Below are 20,470 nucleotides of genomic sequence, written 5' to 3' on the forward strand. Positions count from 1 at the left end.
CTGCCCAGGCGGGTCTCGAGCCCACGGGCTCAGGCAATCCACTCACCTCAGCCTCCCAAAGGCGCGGGATTACAGGCTGAGCCACCGAGCCCAGCTAGGGATATAATTTTTTAGCATGATAATTCTGGTGGTAAATGATAGATTAGGTAGGAGTGTGTCTTGAGACAAGGAAAAGACCTGGTATTAGTCTAGGCCTAAAGGAAGATGAAGTAAGGCAGTAGGAATAGAGAGGTCAAGCTGCCTGACCCCTTTATGAGACTGAATCATCAGGGCTAGGTGACTGCCTGGATCTAAAGGTGAGGAAAAGGAAGGAATAGAGGATGACAACGTTTCAGGCTTAGGAGACCTGGTAGGTAGATGGTGATGATATTAGCCCTAGTAGGGAGAATCAGAAAGCAAAGGGCATCTATCTTAGGGAATATCATGGCCAAGAAAAAGGTCAGTTTGAGGTGCCTATGGGACACATGAGTGTCCAAAAGGCAGTCTGATATATGGACCTGCAGGTCAGAAGAGAGATAGGGGGTTAGAATTAGAAATTCGTAAATCACAATCACAGAGGTAGGAGTTGAGGCCATGGGAATAGGTACAATCACCCAGGAAAACACTGTAGAGGAAAACTAAGAAAGACCAAGAGTGGGCAACAGATGAACAAACAATAAATTATAAGGGCAAGAATTCTGTGTTTTGCGTTTACTGCTGTGTCTCTAGCACCCCTAGCACAGGCCTGGTTCATAGAATGTGCTTAATAAATACTTGTAAGACAAATGAATCAACTCCATAAGAAACCACAAGTGTGTAGTCTCCTTTTGTTGCATTCAACCAAGTTCTGCAAGCAACAGATTAACTCAGAACTGGCTGGAATGCAAACATAAATACAAAGAAGAAAATAAAGCTTTGTTAACAGAAGCTCCCTCAGCCTGTGGGTGGCTATCCAAATTGACTGGAAGTCATATAATTTGGAATACTGTAGGGCTGACAAAGCCAGAGCTTTTATATTCCAAATGACAACAGCTTCAGTGGTGATAAGATTGGTGTCTCTGGGGCTTGTCTAGCCCTATCTGTAAAGAGTTCTCACCAGCCCACAGAGATGAGTTCACTGGCACAGGTCACATTATGGGTAGTGTCTGAATTGCCTCAAGGCAGTGGCTTTAAAATAAGGGATAGGAACATGAGCAGAGCATAGAGTCAAAGGTAAAAGACCAACATCTTGAGGCTAAAAGGTTGTATGGAGACAAGATCTGTAGCTGGGTTATAAAGACGCAAACTTGACCAGAGGCAAATGTGCCTCATGACTGCTGAGTTGTTGGGGTTTTGTTTGAATCCGAGTCTCATTCTGTTGCTCAGGCTGGCGTCCAGTGGCTCAATCATGGCTCATTGCAACCTTGACCTCCTAGTCTCAGGCGCTGTCTGCCTCAGCCTCCTGAACAGCTGGGACTAGAGGCACACCACCATACCAGGCTAATTTTTAAAAAAATTTTTGTAGAGACAAGGTCTCACTATGTTGCCCAGGCTAGACTTGAACTCCTGGGCTCAAGCAATCCTCCTGTCTCAACCTTCCAAAGTGCTGGGATGACAGGAATGTGCCCCCATGTCTAGCCCCTCCAGAATTTTTCAAAGAACTGTATTGCTGAAGAAACCATAAGCCTAGCTGCAAAAGCCTGAGTGGATTCTAGCCTGTGAGGCAATCCATGGCCCTCTGATAGGTAATGGACCTAGAAATGGCTAAGAGCCACAATACATAAGGAAGATTTTCCTAGAGTGCAAAGCAAGGGTTTTACTCCACTCCCAGAAGAGGGAGTCCTCACTATCCCTGACCAGCAGCATGTGATAAGTGGTTATCAGTCAGTGACTGTTGTGCATTTTCCTTCTCCCCTTTCGAAATGGGAGTTTTTATTGCAATTTCCCTGCTCCTTCTCATATTATACATTGCGTCTGTTGGGGAAATACTTTGCCTTTGGCTTTTAATAGAAAACTGCCTGAACTTGAGACTGATGGTGAAGCTGGCTAAGACTTTGGGAGTTCCTTCCTCGGGAGGAGGGTGGGTGTCTTAGATGTTTTAGGAAGGATGATGTGTACAAATGTTGGGTAGGCAATTAGCAGTGTCTGCCACTGGACAGAAAAGAGAGTACTCGCTAGATTTGGAAAACATGAGGCTAGTGATGAACTTAGTGAAAGTAGTTTCTGCAGAAGCAGGGAGTGAGATTGCAGAGAAGCCAGTTTAGGAGCCGATGAAAGTTGCAGATTTTTAAGACTGCTGAAGAAGGACTATACTGATCATCACTTTCCTGGCTGCACTCAAAAGACTTCTTGATGGGGATTCCTTTCCCTATTTTTATCCCCAGGAATTGTATATGTTCAATTTTCACCCCAGGTATTGCCTATGTTCTCTTTGGGACAAAGAGATGATCTCCAGGCCTTTTGTTTTCCACAAACCAAGACTATCAAAACTATCTCCACAGCAAAATATGTAGCAAGGATCATGCTACATATTTTGAAAGGTAAAGATCAAGAGTCACATACTTAATGGACCAGGCAAAATCAAGCTGTATTGCTAGGTACCCCTCCACAATTATTACTAAACCTCATATCCTCCGTTGGACAGATGTAAAGCCAGAATTTTTCACTGGTGACTAAAGAGGAAAGGACACAATATAACAGTTGTGTATGCAATATTTTTGTACAACTGAAAAGAGACATGGAAGCTACATGTTGCATTCCTGTGACTGAGAATGATCTTAAGATGTCATTCACTTCACCTTCCAGATGATATCTAATTCATTCACTAGCAGGCTGCAGGAAATGAAGAGGATGAAAGAGAAAAAAGCAACTTTCTTGAATTTAGGAAAATGCTCCTTTAATTAAAAGATGAGGATGGTTTGGCAGTATTGACAACACTTTTATTGAGATGAGCAAAAAAAAAAAAGCTTCAAGATACTCTCTGCAGATAGGACACAATAACACAGAAATGAGAAAAACAGTGCCCCATATATCTTACTTCTCACACTTTCATCCATGTAAAATTCATCGTCAACAAGATACAAAGGAAAAATAAAAATCGTCACACTTTCCAAAAGACTTGACCTCTAAAGTCGAGCCACAAATGATCCCCTCCCCACAGCACCAAATGCTACTTGTGGTGGCCCATCTGCTGACATTCACTCACCAATTCCCACACAGAGTAGCCCCGATGATGAGGGCTGACACCTACCGCAGGGCTCTGCATACGTTCTTTGAAAGCCAACTCTGCATACCAAATCGCAGAACTGGTATGGCACTTGCTGAAACAGCACGTGGCTCACGGGTTCCTTGTGCGATCCTCCTGCCATTATTTTCTTCTTTCTTTGGAAGGCAGCCATAAGAGCCTTATTTTCTATCTTCTCTGTCTATAGCCATGGAAAAGAAAAACTGAAAAAGAGTCTGGAGAACTGCGCCTTAAATTGCCTGCTTCAAAAATAAAGACACTATGTGCATACTATTTTTCATGCAATTTGCTTTTCATATAAAGTTTCATAAGAGTCTCTCCTCCCCCAATCCTCTCCTAGTTTGCCTTCTATCTCTTCAAAATGCCCTGACCCTTCTTTGACAAATTCATTTAATAAAACTTCACTGAGTAATCGCTATGTGCCAGGCACTGGTAATGAAATGGTCAATAACATAGCCATAGTCTCTGCCCTCTTAACGTTCACGAGTGACTTAGCAAACCTATACAGCACATTACTGTACAGTATACTGTAGGCAATTGTAACACAATGGTAAGTATTTGTGTAGCTAAACAGATCTAAACCTAAAAAAGCCACGGTAAACCTATATTATAATCTTATGGGACCACCAACGTATGTGCAATCCATCATTGACCAAAACATGGAGCACATAACTGTTTTGTATATTTCAGAATCACTAAGAATAAATTTTTTAAAAAAGTTCATGAGTGAGAGGTAAAATAGGTAAACAATTGTAATACAGTGTGATAACTGCTATTCCCCTTCATTTTGCTCAAGATGGACAGATAGCTCTTTCCTTGTGCTTCTGTATGTCCTGACATCATTTCTATCTCCTGATTTCAGCTATACTCCTTGTGCCTTCCCTTCCCTGCCCTCCTTCCAATTTTACTGAGCTAGGATTTCCAGTCCATGAGTGTCTAGCTTAGAGTCAACAATGGGTGAACTTTTCTTTTGGCTACAGAACCAAGTTAATTAATAGCAAGATGAGCCAAATCCTCTTGTTAATTAGGTATACCTTTATAACCTGCAAACCACATTTTTCAAACTCTCTCTTTTGATCGTGATATTCTTGAGTTAAAGTCACTGGACTCCTCAGAAACATGATCCTTTCTTTCATTTCATCTGGGGTTTTAGGTTGCTGATCAGTCCATTGTCCTAAAAATTAGTAACACAAAACTTGTTCTCAATGCTCTGTGAGAGGAAAAAAGCTTGTAAAGAAATTTAATGAAACAAGTTCTAGAAATTTGGAGGAAGAGATTAACCAGTTTCAGTTGTATGCCTCACATTGTTTAGAACATGCAAGGAGACCTATAACATTATGAGTCGTCAGGATAAAACAGAGGAGTCATACATTTGTCTTTGGATGATTTGAATCATGAGACTGAGGGGATGTGAGACAAAAAAAGAGCATAAATATATACTCCCTTCCCGACAATGCTGTCATGATGATACATAATTTCATAGGAAATGTTTTTATTTCTCGATGCCTATCAGCAAAAAAGAGACAGGTATAAAAAATATTAAGGAATGATGGAAAACAATATAGCATTTATATAGCACTTCAAAGTTTTCAAAGAGATTTCACATTTTTACCTCATTTCATTATTACAGTACCACCACTGAAATAGTTAACACAATTTTACAAAAAAGGAAACTGAAGTTCAGAGAAGTTAAGTAACTTGACCAGTATCACACAGCTAGTAAGTAAAGATCTGATTTCAAACCTGGCTTTCACCACTGCATTCCTGTAAGAGAACAAGGCAAAATACTTGGAGCATGTATTGCTCATCTACCATCCAGCCAAGAGCAAAATTTGGAGATTTAAGAGCCTATCTATGGTGTCTCGTCTTTCCTCCCTCCCTCCCTTCCTTTCTTAAACTCAAGAGACAACCTGTTTTTGTCCAAAGGAATTCCTTACTGGACTAAATATACAGGTGGACAGATGGAAACAAAAAAGGTTTGTTTTCTCTTGGTTTATTTTTAGTTTGACTTAAGACCAAGTAAACTAAAATGATTTAATCTTCAGTACACTCACTAACTGAGTGGGTTCAATTTGGCCATGAAAAGCAGGTGATGAATTGAAGGAAATTCAAGGGGGCCAAGTTGTAAATCTGAGAAAGCAGGAGGGACAAAGCTCCACAGTAGAGGAGGTCCAAAGCCAGGACACATCAACAGATGGGGCTGTACATTCATTCTGGAGGGCAATAGCTCCTATTGAAAAATTGTAGCCAGGTTTGGTGACTCAGCCTGTAATCCCGTGCTTTGGGAGGCTGAGGTGAGTGGATTGCCTGAGCCCGCGGGTTCGAGACCCGCCTGGGCAACTTGGCGAGACCTCATCTCTACAACAAATCAAAAATCACCGGGTGTGGTAGCGCACACCTGTAGTTCCAGCTACTTGGAAGGCTGAGGCGGAAGGATCGCCGGAGCCCAGCAGGTCGAGGCTGTGGTGGCCGGGAGCGGCCACTGCACTCCAGTCTGGGTGACAGAGTTAGACTCCAACACATACACAAAAGAAAAGTTGTAACATTCGAGTTCCATTCACTCGAATCCAACATTTACCAAGCTTTTCCTACATTCCATTCGAGGCGCTAGGTTGGGCACTGGGGACCCAAATATCACAAAGGTCTGAGGTCAGAAGGATTAAAAAAGTAACATAAAAGGAAGGTGATGCCTAACTTCAATTTTTTTAAATTTATTGTACTGACAGACATTTGATTTTCCTTATAAGTCATCTCAAAATTATCCATTTTGTTGATAAAGATCTGGATCTGATTAAGAGAAACTTTGAAGCACTGCTGTGGAATAATATGCTTAGTCATCAACTCCCGAAAGTGCCATCTTGCGGTGGAACAAGGGACTTACATGACTCAAAATTGTCAATAGCTGGGAGAATGGGTCAGCCTTATGAAGGCAGTTAATTTAAAGTAATTCCACAAGCTTCACAGAAGATCAATGTTTCTTTGTATCCTGTTCTTCCTGAGGAGAACACATTCATTATGTTTTATCCACATTCATTATGTTTTAAAAACGAAATAGAAATCATAATGTTGGTTATGATTTTTATATCGATTTTCTTTTGACACTGGGTTTTCTGTGGAATGTGGATACAACATTTATTGAAATTTCCCAGTCGCTTTAACCATTTCTTCCCCAATTATTTTTACAAATACATGGTCAGAATAGGGTGTCCTGCTGGATGCAGTGGCTCATGCCTGTAATCCCAGCACTTTGGAAGGCAGAGGTGAGAGGAGTGCCTGGGCAACTTGGTTAAGAAACCGTCTCTAAAAAAAGGGTGTCTTTGAAATTTTGCATCTGAATTTTTGTACCTCTTAATAATCCATTCTCCACATTATGACCAGTGATCTTTCTAAGACACAAGTCTGATCTTATCTTTGCTTAAAATCTTTTAAGGTTCCTCATTTGTTTCAAGAAAACCTCTGAGCTCTTTTGTGTGACTTAAAAAGTCTTGCATAATCTAGGCCCTGCGACATTATTTCTTGACATTTTCTTTGTCTGGCTGACTTCTACTGATGATTTAGTTTTCCATTTATGACACCTGCAATAAGCCTTCCACAGACCTCCCAAGCCTGGATTAGATGTTTCCCTCAGTGCTCCCTGCACACTTTCACCCTCCTTGATCATCACCAACCTGCTTTCTGGTCAGTATTCCTAGTAGACTTTAAGAACAATGTCTTTGCCTGAGCCCGGGAGTTTGAGACCAACCTGGACAACTTGGTGAGACCTTGTCTCTACAATACAATCACAAAAATTAGCTGGGTATGGTGGCATGGGTCTGTAGTTCCAACTACTTGGAAGGTTGAGGCGGAAGGATCGCCTGAGCCCAGTGGGTCAAGGCTGCGGTGCCACTGCACTCCAGCCTGAACAACAAGAGTGAGACTCCAACTCAAAAAAAAACAATGTCCGTCTTATCACTATATCCTTCACCTGGCACAATGCTTGGCACATACTATAGGTGCAATATGCATTTTCTGAAGGAAATAATCTTCAATCCTACCCAGGATGGCACTTAAATAGCCTACTTTCCCAGGTAGCTCTAGGGTTCTGCTAAAAGGATCTCTCCAGATCCAAATTCTCACATGTATCCTAAATAGGAGATACTTGAGTATATCTCACATTACCAATTAATAATTTTGTTGGTGAGAGGGCTCACAAGTAATTTTAGGGTTCCTAATGCTGTCAGCAACAAATAAATGCAATAAAACTCTATAAAGAAATACATTAATCAGGAGAAATGTGTTTACATTTAAATGTTTCATCTGCAGAATTAGGAATGTATAATTTTCCCCAAGGTTTGGGCCTGTTTTATCATACGCTTTCCATATAATTACCTCTTAGATAATCCATGTTATCATAAGTAAATCCAATTGTGTGTGTGTGTGTGTTCATTTCCTAATAAATAACCCTGATGGTAGAGAGTAAAAAAAATGGCTTATAAAAGTTTATGACCTAACACAGAACCAGAATAGTTTGCTCTCTTCTCTCCCATTTTTTTTTTTTTTGAGTTGGGGTCTGTGGGGTCTGTGTTTCCCTCCTTATCTGACTCCTTCCTCAGGGAGTGGCCTCTGGCCAAGGCTGGTCTCTGAAAAGTATGCATATTCCCAATAAGGAGTCATGGGATGCAGATGACCAAGCAAAGCTGAAAGCAATGTAGTCCTCACTCTTTTTTTTTTTTTTTTGAGTTGGAGTCTCACTCTGTCACCCAGACTGGAGTGCAGTGGCTGCTCCCGCCCACTGCAGCCTTGCCTTGCTGGGCTCCAGCGTTCCTTCCACCTCAGCCTTCCAAGTAGCTGGAACTACAGGCACGCGCTACCATGCCCGGCTAATTTTTGATTTATTGTAGAGCTGAGGTCTCATCAAGTTTGATTATAAAACTGCTTGCTGTACTGCCCCAAGGCACAGATTCCGGTGGATTCTTCACCAACCTGCTCCATTGGTGCCTCCCATAAGATAAACCAATGTCTTTCCCTGCTGCACTTCTGGGTGACTTCTTTGGAATAGGTAAACATTACACACAAGCTCTATCAGATTTGGGGTTACCACATTGCAGGAGGGAGTACAGTGGCACAAGGATAGCTCACCACAGCCTCGACCTTCTGGGCTCAAGCAATCCTCCTGCCTCAGCCTCTCAAGTAGCTAGGACTACAGGCACGCGCCACCATGCCCAGATTATTTTTTTATTTTTATTTTTTTGTAGAGACAAGGTCTCACTATATTGTCTTGGCTGGTCTTAAAATCCTGGGCTCAAGTAATCCTCCTGCCTTGGCCTCCCAAAGTGCCACCACACTTGGCCTCTCCTCTCCTAGTCTATCCCTTACCCAGGCATACTCACACCCAAAAGAAGGAACAGTTAGGACAACTGATTTTTTAACTTAATAGAAAGTTACTCACCTAAAAATCTCCAAAGTTCTTGCTCCTTTTTTCTTGCCACTTCCTCCTGTACTTCACACAGCATATTTTCAATGTTCATAACAACCTCAGTGAGGTTAGCCTGGGCTCCTTTAATCTCTAAACTTGTCTTTCCCAGGCTGGTAATTTCTGAGATGGAGACACTAAAGGTTTCCTGAAACTGAGACAAAATGTCATGTTCCTTTTTCCCAAGGTACAGAATATTATTATTTTCAATGGTGTGGCAATCCTGGAGGCTCAGTATTCTTTGGATCCACGCATGGGCCTCACATAGCTTTTCCTTGTTGAATCCTGTCAGCTTGATGGCAGGAGACTTAGCTTCAAACCCATTTTCTCTTTTCTCCACTCTGGTCGACTGGGGACCTGAAATGACTGTCATAAGCAACCACGAAACGCTAGTGGGTTTTAAAACAGTGCCAAACAAAACATAGCCCGAGTTTACCCTGATGAGACTGTCACCACTGTCAGCAGTAGCAGCTTCATTTAAGTATCTATATCTGAAAGTCGCGCTGAGTATACAGGAAACCTACATGTATAGTCATCATGTTGGGAACACAAGAGTTTAGCCCAAAGGGGTTGACTTTATCTTATCTTGCTTCTGCTGTGTTGCATTTGTCAATTCTCAGATGACTGCACCTTGTGATCTCATCCTAGATGGTAATGAATTATTTCCTATCAAATGGAATTTTCTTTTAACCTCTTGTTACCAGCAGGCTTAAACACAAACATCTCTGAAAACCACAGAGCTTGAAAAGTGAAAAAAAAATTTTAATTAAGCATGAGTTCTGATTATAAAACTAATATATGTTTATTATTGAAAAACTAGAAAATTATTAAAGTACAATGAAAGGAAAAAATACCACTACTCAGGATTCCTTATTTATTTATTTATTTATTTTTGAGTTGGAGTCTTACTCTGTCACCCAGACTGGAGTGCAGTGGCCACTCCTGGCCACCGCAGCCTTGACCTGCCGGGCTCCGGCAATCCTTCCGCCTCAGCCTTCCAAGTAGCTGGAATTACAGGCATGTGCACGCCTGGCTGATTTTTTGATTTATTGTAGAGATGAGGTCTCACCTGCCCAGGCAGGTCTCGAACCCGTGGGCTTAGGCTATCCACCCACCTCAGCCTCCCAAAGGTGCGGGATTACAGGTTGAGCCAACGAGCCGGCCAGGGTTCCTTATTTTTATCTGTGTGTGACAGGCACTGTGGACCTCCTGCTGTTTAAAGGGTGGAGTTGGGAGTCACCTTTCCATATATAAACAGGATGTCTGATAAATTAGAGTGACTTTGAGCCCAAATTGCAAAATAAGGAAGGGGCAATGGAACAGTTGAGAGGGAATCCATAGGTCAAGCAGTACCTAGAATATATAAAGAATTTCTTCAAACCATTAAGAAAAAGAAACTACACAGTAGCCAGTTGGGGGAAAATTTCAATGAAGAGGAAACACAGATGGCCCATTTATATGTGAAAAGATGCTTATCTCCATTGGCAATCGGGGAAATGAAGAATCGCCCACTAGACTGGCAAAAAAATTCGTGTTTGACAATATTAAGTGTTGGGAAGGATATAGGGCAACTGGAATGCCTACATATACATGACAGATGTAAAACTGAGATAACCACTCATATTATTTAAAGAAACGTGTCCACTTTCACAAGAAAGTTCACATTCTTGTTTGTAACAGCAAAAAACTAGAAATAACCCAATATCCTTCAACAATGGAATATTTTTATAGCAGTGAAGAAGAATGCACTTTAGCCACATCTCAAACACACTTTGAGGGGAAAAAAGTAAGTTGGGCACTTATACTGTGTAGACATTGTTTCAAGTGCTTTACATGTATTATTTTATTCAAGCCTCACAACCCTGTTAGATAGGTATGTTCTATTTGTAGTCCCATATTATAAACGAGGAACTGATTCAGAGTCATTAAGTAACTTGCCCATGGCTATAGGACAAGTTAATGGTGGTCATGAAGCTAGTAGGTGTGGGCACTTGACTCCAGTGCGCCCACAATTCTACCTCCCAGTATGCAATCTCAGGACAACAGTACTAAATAGTATCTTTCTCCTGATAGCTTAGTTGGGTGGTACCAGGAGCTATGAAACACCATTAGAACAGGCCTAGGAGTAACAGAGGGAGAATAGTATCCCTCTGAGTAAAAACATAAAAGCCAATGTTTTAGACAACAGTAAGAGGTGACAGGGGTTTTTAATTGGAGGTATACTTTTTTAAAAACTCTTGTTCTGCCTGGCAGATTATGAACTTTTTAGGTGAAAATAAAACAATGCATGGTCATAACTTCATTCATCCATCATTATCGGGAGAAAATAATTATTGACATTTTAGTACATGTGCTGCCAAAGTGAGTACTATTCTTCCAGATAACTAAATTGTTCAGATTATTAAAAGAGAACTCTCCTAGCACCAAAATACATTTAATATTAACAATTTATGAGTTAGATATACCTAATGGAAACACATCACTCTCTGTATTCCTAAATACTTTAACCTTTCCGTGATAATCTGAGGTCATCAGCATTATTATGTCAATTATTGTACTGTCCTATATAATTCCTTTATAGATGCCCTCAGGAATTAAGGGCATCTATACAAAGTCAGGCATGGTGGCTCCTGCCTGTAATGAGCACTTTGGAAGCAGAGGCGAGAGGACTGGCTGAGCTCAGGGGTTTGAGACCAGCTTGGGCAACTTGGTGAGACCTTGTCTCCACAATCTAAAAAATTAAATAAACAAACAAATAAATAAAATTAGCCAGGCATGGTGGTGTGCCACTGTGGTTCCAGCTACTTGGAAAGCTGAAGTAGAAGGATTACCTGAGCCCAGCAGGTTGAGGCTGTGGTGGCCATGATTGTACCACTGCACTCCGGCCTGGGTGACAGAGTGAGACTCTGACTCAAATAATAATAATAATAATAATAATAATTACTGAATTTAATGGTGACTCGTTATTCAAATTAATGACATATAGACGTTTTAATGTTCCTTTTCTATGTTATCCTCACCAAAAACAACTCCTCTTACTCCTTGTAGTTTTCTAAACATGCACTGGATTTTTTTGCTCCTGTGGGCTTTCTTCACCTTGAATGCCCTACCTCACCATCTCTGGACATTGAAAATCTTGCCATCCTCAAAGCTCGTCTTAAAACCATCTCATCCACGAAGCCGTTCTTGATCCCTTCCAGTCAAAAGGCTCTCTCCCTCCTCTGGGCCACCTGGGGAGTTTATCTATCTTTTCATTCATTATTTATCCCCTGGCATTTGTTTAATGCATTACAATCTATACAACATTTTTACATACATAATCTCCAGTTACCCTTACAACAGGCTGTAATTATCATTATCATACAGATAAAAAAAAAAAACAGTCTCATAAAAGGCACAGTCCCAGACCAGAACTGTTAAAGTTCCCCAGCACTGATGGGCCACTGAACAGTCCATCTCAGTCCACCCAAACTCTGCTAAAAGAATGGGGTTGTGAGACAAAGTTAATCCTTCTTTAGCAGCCAGCAACTAGAACTGGTTCAGTCTAGTGATCCCAAACCTGGTGTGGCAGCAAAATTGACTAGAGGGCATTCCAAATATACATGCTTGCCTCAGACTCAGAGTTCCTGAATCAGAATTTGTAGAGTTGGGGTCTATACACAGTTTTGTTTATTTCTAATCCTCATTTCCATCAGGATCCCAGTGGTTACGCAGGTTTGAGTAACATTGGGATAACCTACTTATCTGGTATCACAGAGATATATTTTCTGTAATTACTAATAAATAACCCCTTTTACATAGTCAGAGAAGGAAGTAACTGGCTTAGCCAATTTATGGAGGGAAGAACTTTTTATTAGAAAAAATTATAGATATCTATTTATGAATGAACTTCCCACACCATAGATTATCTACTGTGACTCAGCATCCCTCTGTTCATATCATAAATCTGGACTGAGCAAGGATAGAATCATGGTCAGGATATAGAGCAGGTAGATATTCAAGCAGGAGAACAGTGAGACATATCTGGTTTATTGATTCTTCTCCCCTCCATTAGTTCAGATGATCAAGGACAGAATGAGCCAATGGTGGGAGATGCTACTTGTAGGTCTGTGAGTTTCTTACTCACCATTATGATTGTGAAGACCCAGCATTTTGGTCTTCTTTACCATTTCAGCACTGAACACCTACAATAAGCAAAACAGAACAGAGTCATAAGCAAGGCTTAGAAACAAACATTGTCATCAAGCCGGGCTCGGTGGCTCAGCCTGTAATCCCACGCCTTTGGGAAGCTGAGGTGAGTGGATTGCCTGAGCCCACGAGTTCGAGACCCTCCTGGGCAGCGAGACCTCATCTCTACAATAAATCAAAAAATTAGCCGGGCCTGGTAGCGCATGCCTGTAATTCCGGCTACTTGGAAGGCTGAGGCGGAAGGATCGCCTGAGCCCAGCAGGTCGAGGCTGCAGTGGCCGAAAGCGGCCACTGCACTCCAGTCTGGGTGACAGAGTGAGACTCCAATTCAAAAAAAAAAGAAACACTGTCATCAAAATCTCTCTCTCTATCTGCTCACGCCACACTTGACCTCATCTGCTCTGTTAGTCCCCATTCCTACAGCCACAAATGTAAAGCAGCTTTAGGAAAGTCCTAGGGAAGAGCACCACATTCTATTAAAACATGTAGGGGAAACAAGTGTAGGAAAAACAGAAAGAAAGTCAAAATGTGGCATAAAAACAGAAGAATTTATATTCCAAGGCAAAATATAACCATTCATTCATCCAATAGATATTAATGTCCTGCTTATTGCTTGTTAGACACTAAACTAAAGCTTTGGGTATGTCACCGAAGAAGACAAATATAGACAGATGCTCCTGTAATTAATAAAACAAACTCATTAAAAAAGTTATACATACATATAAACTTGGTCTGTAGATTGAATAAACGATCAGTTTCATATGAGCTAATTCCTGTAAAATGCTTAAAATTATCCCTGGACATAATAAGAATTCAGTATATGTTAGCTAGTGCAATTATTATTATATGAAGGTCTATACACAAAGATTTGTGCATATTGTCCCCCATGTAGACCCTTTAACATTATGTCTGTTTGAAATAACACATCTCTCCTAGAGTTTGGAAGCATCATATCCACTGTCTTCCTTGTTCAAAGTAGATAAAATTGGCAGTACAGACGGTCCCCAACTTACATTGGTTCAGTTTAGGACTTCTCAGCCTTATGCTGGTGCAAAAGCAATATGCATTCAGTAGAAATTGTATTTAGGATTTTTAGTTTTGGGCTTGTCTAGGCAATTGATATGTTGTAGATAACTCTCTCATGATGCCGGGCAGCCATACGATCACAAGAGTAAACCATACATTACATGAGATATGCAGTCCCTTATTATAAAATAGGCTTTGTGTTAGATGGTTTTGCCCAACCGTAGGCTAATGTAAGTGTTCCAAGCATGTTTAAGGTAGGAGAGGCTAAGCTATGGTGTTTGGTAGGTCAGGTATATTAAATGCATTTCTCTTATTGCAAGACTTAGACTTATCTTGGAATAAAAGATGTACTTATTAGAAGATCAAAGGTATATACACGTGTCACATCATACTGCCACATGGATATGATATAGTTAATATTGATAAAAGTCTGAAGGAATGGTCAATATTCACTATATAATATGAATTACTGTACAAAATAATCCTCTCCTTTGAGCTACAAAATGGAAATATGTATCACTTCTAAGTTTTTTTTAAAATTTGTTTTTGTTTAGTGGTTCAGAACACAGGTTTGGGGACAGACAGACAGAGCCAGGTTGCGATCTGGGCTTGGCCACTTGACTAGCTGTGTGCATATTAACCTCTGGGTTATGTTTCCCATTTGTGAAATGAAGATGACAACTGTAGCTTCATCACAGGATTAAGGGGAGAATGAAATGAGACAGTTTCTTCTCAGCACAGTGCCTGGTAGACACAATATACGGTGGCTCTTTTTATTATTAGCTCCTCGGGGAGCACTCAGACTGTGGTTGGTCTTCCCACTTTTCTTGAACTGCCATGCACATTTTTGCTTGTATGTCGAAGAGAATGAACCATATATATATATGAATATATATATATATATTCATTTCTATATATAATGAATTCCTCTTGTATGACCATGGTGTTTCATAAACAGTTCAAGGGTGTGCTCAGGCCCAGTGATAATCGTCTGCTTATGGGAAACTGATGAACTTCATTAGAAGGACGGGATGTTTATTTTATCACAAGGCGAGCCACTTCTTTGGGTCATGCACCACCGTCTCACCTGTTAGCTGTGGATGAGGCACAGTGGTGTACTGCAGCCAGCTTACATTGGCTCAGGAGAGGCCACTGTGACCATCTCTTCCAACTCTGCTTTCAGTGATATCACATTGATAGCTTGAAAGTAGCCATGGAAATTAGCAAATGCTACAAATCTCCCCATGTATAGGCAGGCAGCAGAAGGAATAGGAACCTTTATACTTGCTTCAGGAAAAAGCAAGCTGAAACGAGTATAAATTCATTTCCTCGTAGGAAGGGATAAAATGGCAACCACACACATGGAGCAGGCCAGGAGGTAGGAAGATGAGCAGTCAGATAACTATTATATGGAGCCGCTCTCTGCCAGGCACTGAGCAAGGCCCTTTACATCCAAAACCCAAACACATGCCAGGAAGTCTCACTAGCACTTGGAGGTTGCTGTTGGCAGAATCAGAAACCTATGTCTTGAAAATCTATTTTAAGCAGCTGTATCTTATTTCATTTCCTTTTTATTCTTCCCTAACATCATTAAAATCTTTTTTTGAAAATGCCAGCTAAGTGAGAATAAAGCAAAGAGATGGCTGGCATTTTAAAGACAGAACAGCGCAGCAATATATACTAATTATGCTGAATATATCAGGGACTTATTAGCATGTTAAAAATTCAGCTTGATCGGTCCACTCAAACAAAAAGCTGAGATGAAGTGAAAAACAAAGAGGCTGGACACACACACCCAGACACATAATACACATTCCCCTAACAACACCTGTCGCTCCAGTTTGTTGGACCACAACTGATTTCCTTCTAAGGTCACCTATGGATGAACTGAAAAAAAAAAAAAATACATTGAATCTGAGGGCAGTACTGGGGATATAGCGAAAGTAGTCAGGCACACCTCTGCTGTTAATTGTTACATAAACAATTAATTTAGTAATAAGGTTGGGAGCAGTGGCTCACACCTGTAATCCCAGCACTTTGGGAGGCCGAGGCAGGCTGATTGCTTGAGTCCAGGAGTTCGAGACCAGCCTGGGCCACATAGCAAAACTCATCTCTACAAAAAATTAGCTAGGTGTGTGGTACACACCTATAGCCCCAGTTACTTGGGAGGCTAAGGTAGAAGGATTCCCTGAGCCAAGGAGGTTGAGGCAGTGGTGAACCGTGATCATACCACTGCATTCCAGCCGGGCAACAGAGTGAGAATTCAACTTAAAAACATTAGTAGTAATTCAGCACTCAGTGAACTACAGCTCATTATGATTGACATGATAACAGCCAACCTTCACAGAAGCGTACTCTTTGCCAGCTTCTATTCTTTTCTTTTTTTTTTTTTTAGTGGAAGTCTCACTCTTCACCCAGAGTAGAGTGCAGAGGCGCGCTCCCAGCCACCGCAGCCTCGACCTGCTGGGCTCCAGCAATCCTTCCGCCTCAGCCTTCCAAGTAGCTGGAACTACAGGTGCGAGCTACCATGCCCGGCTAGTTTTTTGATTTATTGTAGAGATGAGATCTCGTCAAGTTGCCCAGGTGGGTCTCGAACCCACGGGCTCAGGCAATCCGCTCACCTCGGCCTCCCAAAGCACGGGATTACAGGCTGAGCCACCGAGCCTGGCGTGCCAGCTTCTATTCTAAGTGTTTTACATGTATTAACTAATTTCATCCTCACAACAGCTCCCTAAGATGGTAGTTATTATCCTACTTTTAAAGTTGAGAAAACTGAGGCTCAGATAAGTAAACTAACTTGCCCAAGTTCACACAGTCAGTAAGAGGCAAAGTTGAGACTGATGGAGATGTTAAAGGGGAAGAGGTGAAGATAAGAATTTAAGTACATTGGATTTGAGATGACAGGCAGAGATCCAAGTAGAAATGAGAGAGGGTTGGAGATAAGAGTCTGAAGCTGGCTCAGAAGACAGGACTTTACCGAGGTAGTAGTAGAAGCTGTAAGAACAATTTTGTTTTTGGAGGAAGAAAGAGGAGCAGAGAATCCCACACCAATACTAGGAGGTTGCTTACCTTTAAGGAGCTTCAGGAAGAATAAATGCCAAAAAGGAAAAGAGAGAAGCTAGGTAGTGGAGTAAACATGGCTTCTGTAATGACGTTCTTTACTAGGTCAGAAGTGAGCAACTTATAAAATTTAAATTTTACCAAGATATGAAAAGAAGCACCACACTATGCTGCATCTGACTCTGTGTCTTACATTGGAGATACTAAACAGATGTTGTTGAATGAACGAATGAACGAATCTTAGGACATTTTAAAGATATGAACTTACCTTATATGTCTCCAGATCTGTTGGAAAGATCACAAACCTTATGGTTAATTGTTTTTTTGGATGGTCTTTGGCAAATATTAAAACTTCATCAAACATAATCTCTGCTGCTGTTTGCTTCCCTATACTCATACTTCCAGTCCCAAGTGCAGGGAAAGAAATGGAAGTTATATTTAGTTCAATGCATGTTTCCAAACACTGCTTCATCGCATTTTTCAATGTCTGTAGAAGAAACAGAAATTTAGGATCAGCACTTGACTGAAAAATAAGACTCCACTAACCCCTTGATCCTGCCTATATTTTACAATGCCAACCTCCACTCCCCCTCAGGGTCATGTCCATGCCTCCTCAGAGGGCAAGAAACTACCCACTCCACAGGGAACCTACTGCAGCTATAAGGTTAGATGAAGAGAAATTGAAACAATGAAGTGGCCCAATTGTGTTCTGTTCAGGGCATTTGGACACTGTGATTTCTCCCAATATATGTAGCCTTATCCATTTCCCCAGGTCGGAGAGCCAGCCATTAGTTTATCCCCCCTCCTCTGCCACTTCCTGGTCAACATAAAGAGCTCTTAGAAGTTTAAAAAGGAGATAGAAATTAAAATAAGAAAACAGCATTTCTTCAATGTCATTTAGATCCATCACATAATTTTTCCAGGAGAAATGCTAATATTTTTGGCCAATGTTTAACATCAGATCAAATACTAATACTAATAAAGGAGGGTTAACTGTAGAAGGACTTTGGAAAACTGAGGAACAGAGAGAGATTAGAAGACCAATTTGGGATTAGAGAGCGCTGTAGTCAAGAGAGAAAAGAGAGAATAAGAAATAGTGGAAAAAAAAAAAGACAAAGGCAGAGAAGAGGAGTAAGTTTCCCTCTTCCCACATCTGAGGGGTTCCCCCTATTCTTTAATGCTTGTATTTTATGTACCTCAGGTGAAGAGTCAGCTAGAGAGCCAATCTCCACAGGAGGCACTGATGGAAAGAGACCACAGGAAGTCGATCAGACTGGAGGGGTGTCAGAGGGGAAATCCCAGCTCCTCCTAGAATTTAACACATGGAGGGGAATATGGAGAGGCTGAATCCCCTGTCTACTTATGAAAAGGCCTGGATGTGGTGAGGTGAACAGTGTTCAGATCAAGGGAGCACTAATGTTTCAGTGTCTATTTGAAGCATACTCATTTAAAATTTAGACATGGGTTAGGTAACATTTTAAACTAAACTTATTGATATAGCTTGTAGCAAATAAAGTTGTTCAGTATTTCAGTTATTCACAGGCTAAAAAACGGGGACTATACCCCCTAATGATATTTCATGAATGTAATGAAACAATGGAAAAAAAAAATTTTTTTGTTTTGAGTCACAGTCTCACTCTGTTGCCCAGGCTGGAGGAGTATGGTGGTACGATCGTGGCTCACTGCAGCCTCAACCTCCTGGGCTCAGGCAATCCTTCCGTCTCAGCCTCCCAAGTACCTGGAACTACAGGCATGCACCACTACGTTCAGCTTTTTTTTAATTTTTTTTTTTGAGACAAGGTCTCACTATGTGGCCCAGGCTGGTCTTGAACTCCTGGGCTCAAACAATCCTCTTGCCTTGACCTTCCAAAGTGCTGGAATTACAGCCATGAGCACCACACCCAGCTGAAACCATGGAAATTTTAAAAAGACTGGCTAGACTATGGAGCTTCATAAAGATGCACTTATTCTGAACTCACCAGTTGTTTTTCTGCTGACTGCCACAGTACATGATATACGTATTGACAACACAAATTAAATCCTTTTGTGACCAGTATGAACTGGGAATCGAGAAGCAATTTAGCCTTTTTGTCAATAAATTCCCGTTCCATTTCAGCTCCTGCTTGTTGTAGAATGGATCCCGCCACAGGTCCAACTCTAATATCCGCTGGGTTTACAGAATTAACAATTACATCTGTCTGAAAAGGGAAGAAAGGACAAGACTCATTATTAAATTCCTACTTCTTAAATGGCTAATTTAAATCTTTATTTCCCTGAAGAGTTTTGAAAAATACTTTCTGTAAACCCTAAATCCACAAAAATTCATTCAATAGTGGATAGAAACAAAGATTTCCAAAGAGTGATCATTTGATGGCCACAAAGATGTTTGTCCTATTCAGAATTATGAAAATAGGTGGATGATCTAATCTTTATCACAGACATCTGTTTGTCCCTTGCTGAAGTACACCTCCCATATGTCTAGATTCTGAGCATTCCCTATGATTTAAACTCTATCAATAAAGATTTCAATTCTCTGCCCAACCACCATCACTTTTTGCTATTTCTGAGTGCTGTTTTGTTTTGTTTTAAATAGTGAGGAAATAAAATTTCTCAGGAAATTTCTACCTCCTAATGTTTTAGGTAAGTAGTACACAGTTAAAGAAAGTCCAGGTTGGGCGCGGTGGCTCAAGCCTGTAATCCCAGCACTTTGGGAGGCTGAGATGAGGGAATTGCCCGAGCCCACGGGTTCAAGAACAGCCCGGGCAACTTGGCGAGACCTTATTGTTAGGGTCTGTAGGGGGATGGGAAAGAAGATTGTAGTTAAAACAACCCATCATGTAAACCTTGCAAACAGAGCACAGAGTCACAACAGCCCATAAAGCTAACACTCTGCTCTAACAGTGTCCTGTTACTAATTGCCTTACTGCCAATATCTGCTTTCCCTAGACTGCATCCCAAAGCTATGTGACTGATAAAAGCCTGGTACTGACTGTCAATGCTTGCTTTCCTAAGCCTATATTTCAGAGACAGGTGATTAACAACATTTTGATAGTGACTGGTTTAGTGTGGACATCTGCATCTCAAGGTCAGGCAAACTCAAGGACAGCTCGAACTCCCTAAACTGCTTCTTGGCACTCAATAAGCCCCGCCCCCCCACTGGGGTTATATAAGGGGCCTGCAAGAGAACAAAGCTGCTGGTTTCTCTCTGTAGAGCCAGTTCCCCCATTTTCTTTAATAAACTTTTAAACCACCAGCAGCTCATCTTTTCCTTCTAGGCACACTTTACACTCACCTCTACAATAAATTTAAAAAAAATTAGCCGGCATGGTAGTGCGCACCTGTAGTTTTGGCTACTTGGAAGGTGGAGATGGAAGGATCGCCTGAGCCCAGCGAGTTGACACTGGAGTGGCCATGAGTGTGCCACTGCACTCCAGCCTGGGCAACAGAGTAAGACTCCAACTCAAAACAAAAAAGAAAATCCAAAAGAATAAAAGTAGGTCTCCCTATTCTTTTTTTTTTTTTTTTTTTTGAGTCAGAGTCTC

The 20,470-nt window shown here is 41.2% G+C and overlaps 1 protein-coding gene across 2 annotated transcripts in view; it reads right to left on the reverse strand.

The window, feature by feature from the left end:
• Nucleotides 1-20,470, reverse strand: part of PARP9 (poly(ADP-ribose) polymerase family member 9) — a 32,769-nt gene that overhangs the window by 4,338 nt on the left and 7,961 nt on the right. For both annotated transcript variants that reach the window (XM_008052799.2, XM_008052798.2), the window contains exons 4-9: nt 18,927-19,126; nt 17,197-17,446; nt 12,781-12,838; nt 8,631-9,011; nt 4,237-4,376; nt 3,209-3,383 (exon numbers count right to left, since the gene is read on the reverse strand). In XM_008052799.2, coding sequence (XP_008050990.1) covers nt 3,209-3,383; nt 4,237-4,376; nt 8,631-9,011; nt 12,781-12,838; nt 17,197-17,446; nt 18,927-19,126 — 1,204 coding nt within the window. The remainder of the gene's footprint in view (nt 1-3,208; nt 3,384-4,236; nt 4,377-8,630; nt 9,012-12,780; nt 12,839-17,196; nt 17,447-18,926; nt 19,127-20,470) is intronic.

Source organism: Carlito syrichta, unplaced genomic scaffold, assembly GCF_000164805.1.
Source record: "Carlito syrichta isolate Samal-C Ts95f unplaced genomic scaffold, Tarsius_syrichta-2.0.1 Scaffold287526, whole genome shotgun sequence".
In the NCBI taxonomy this organism is placed as follows: domain Eukaryota; kingdom Metazoa; phylum Chordata; class Mammalia; order Primates; family Tarsiidae; genus Carlito; species Carlito syrichta.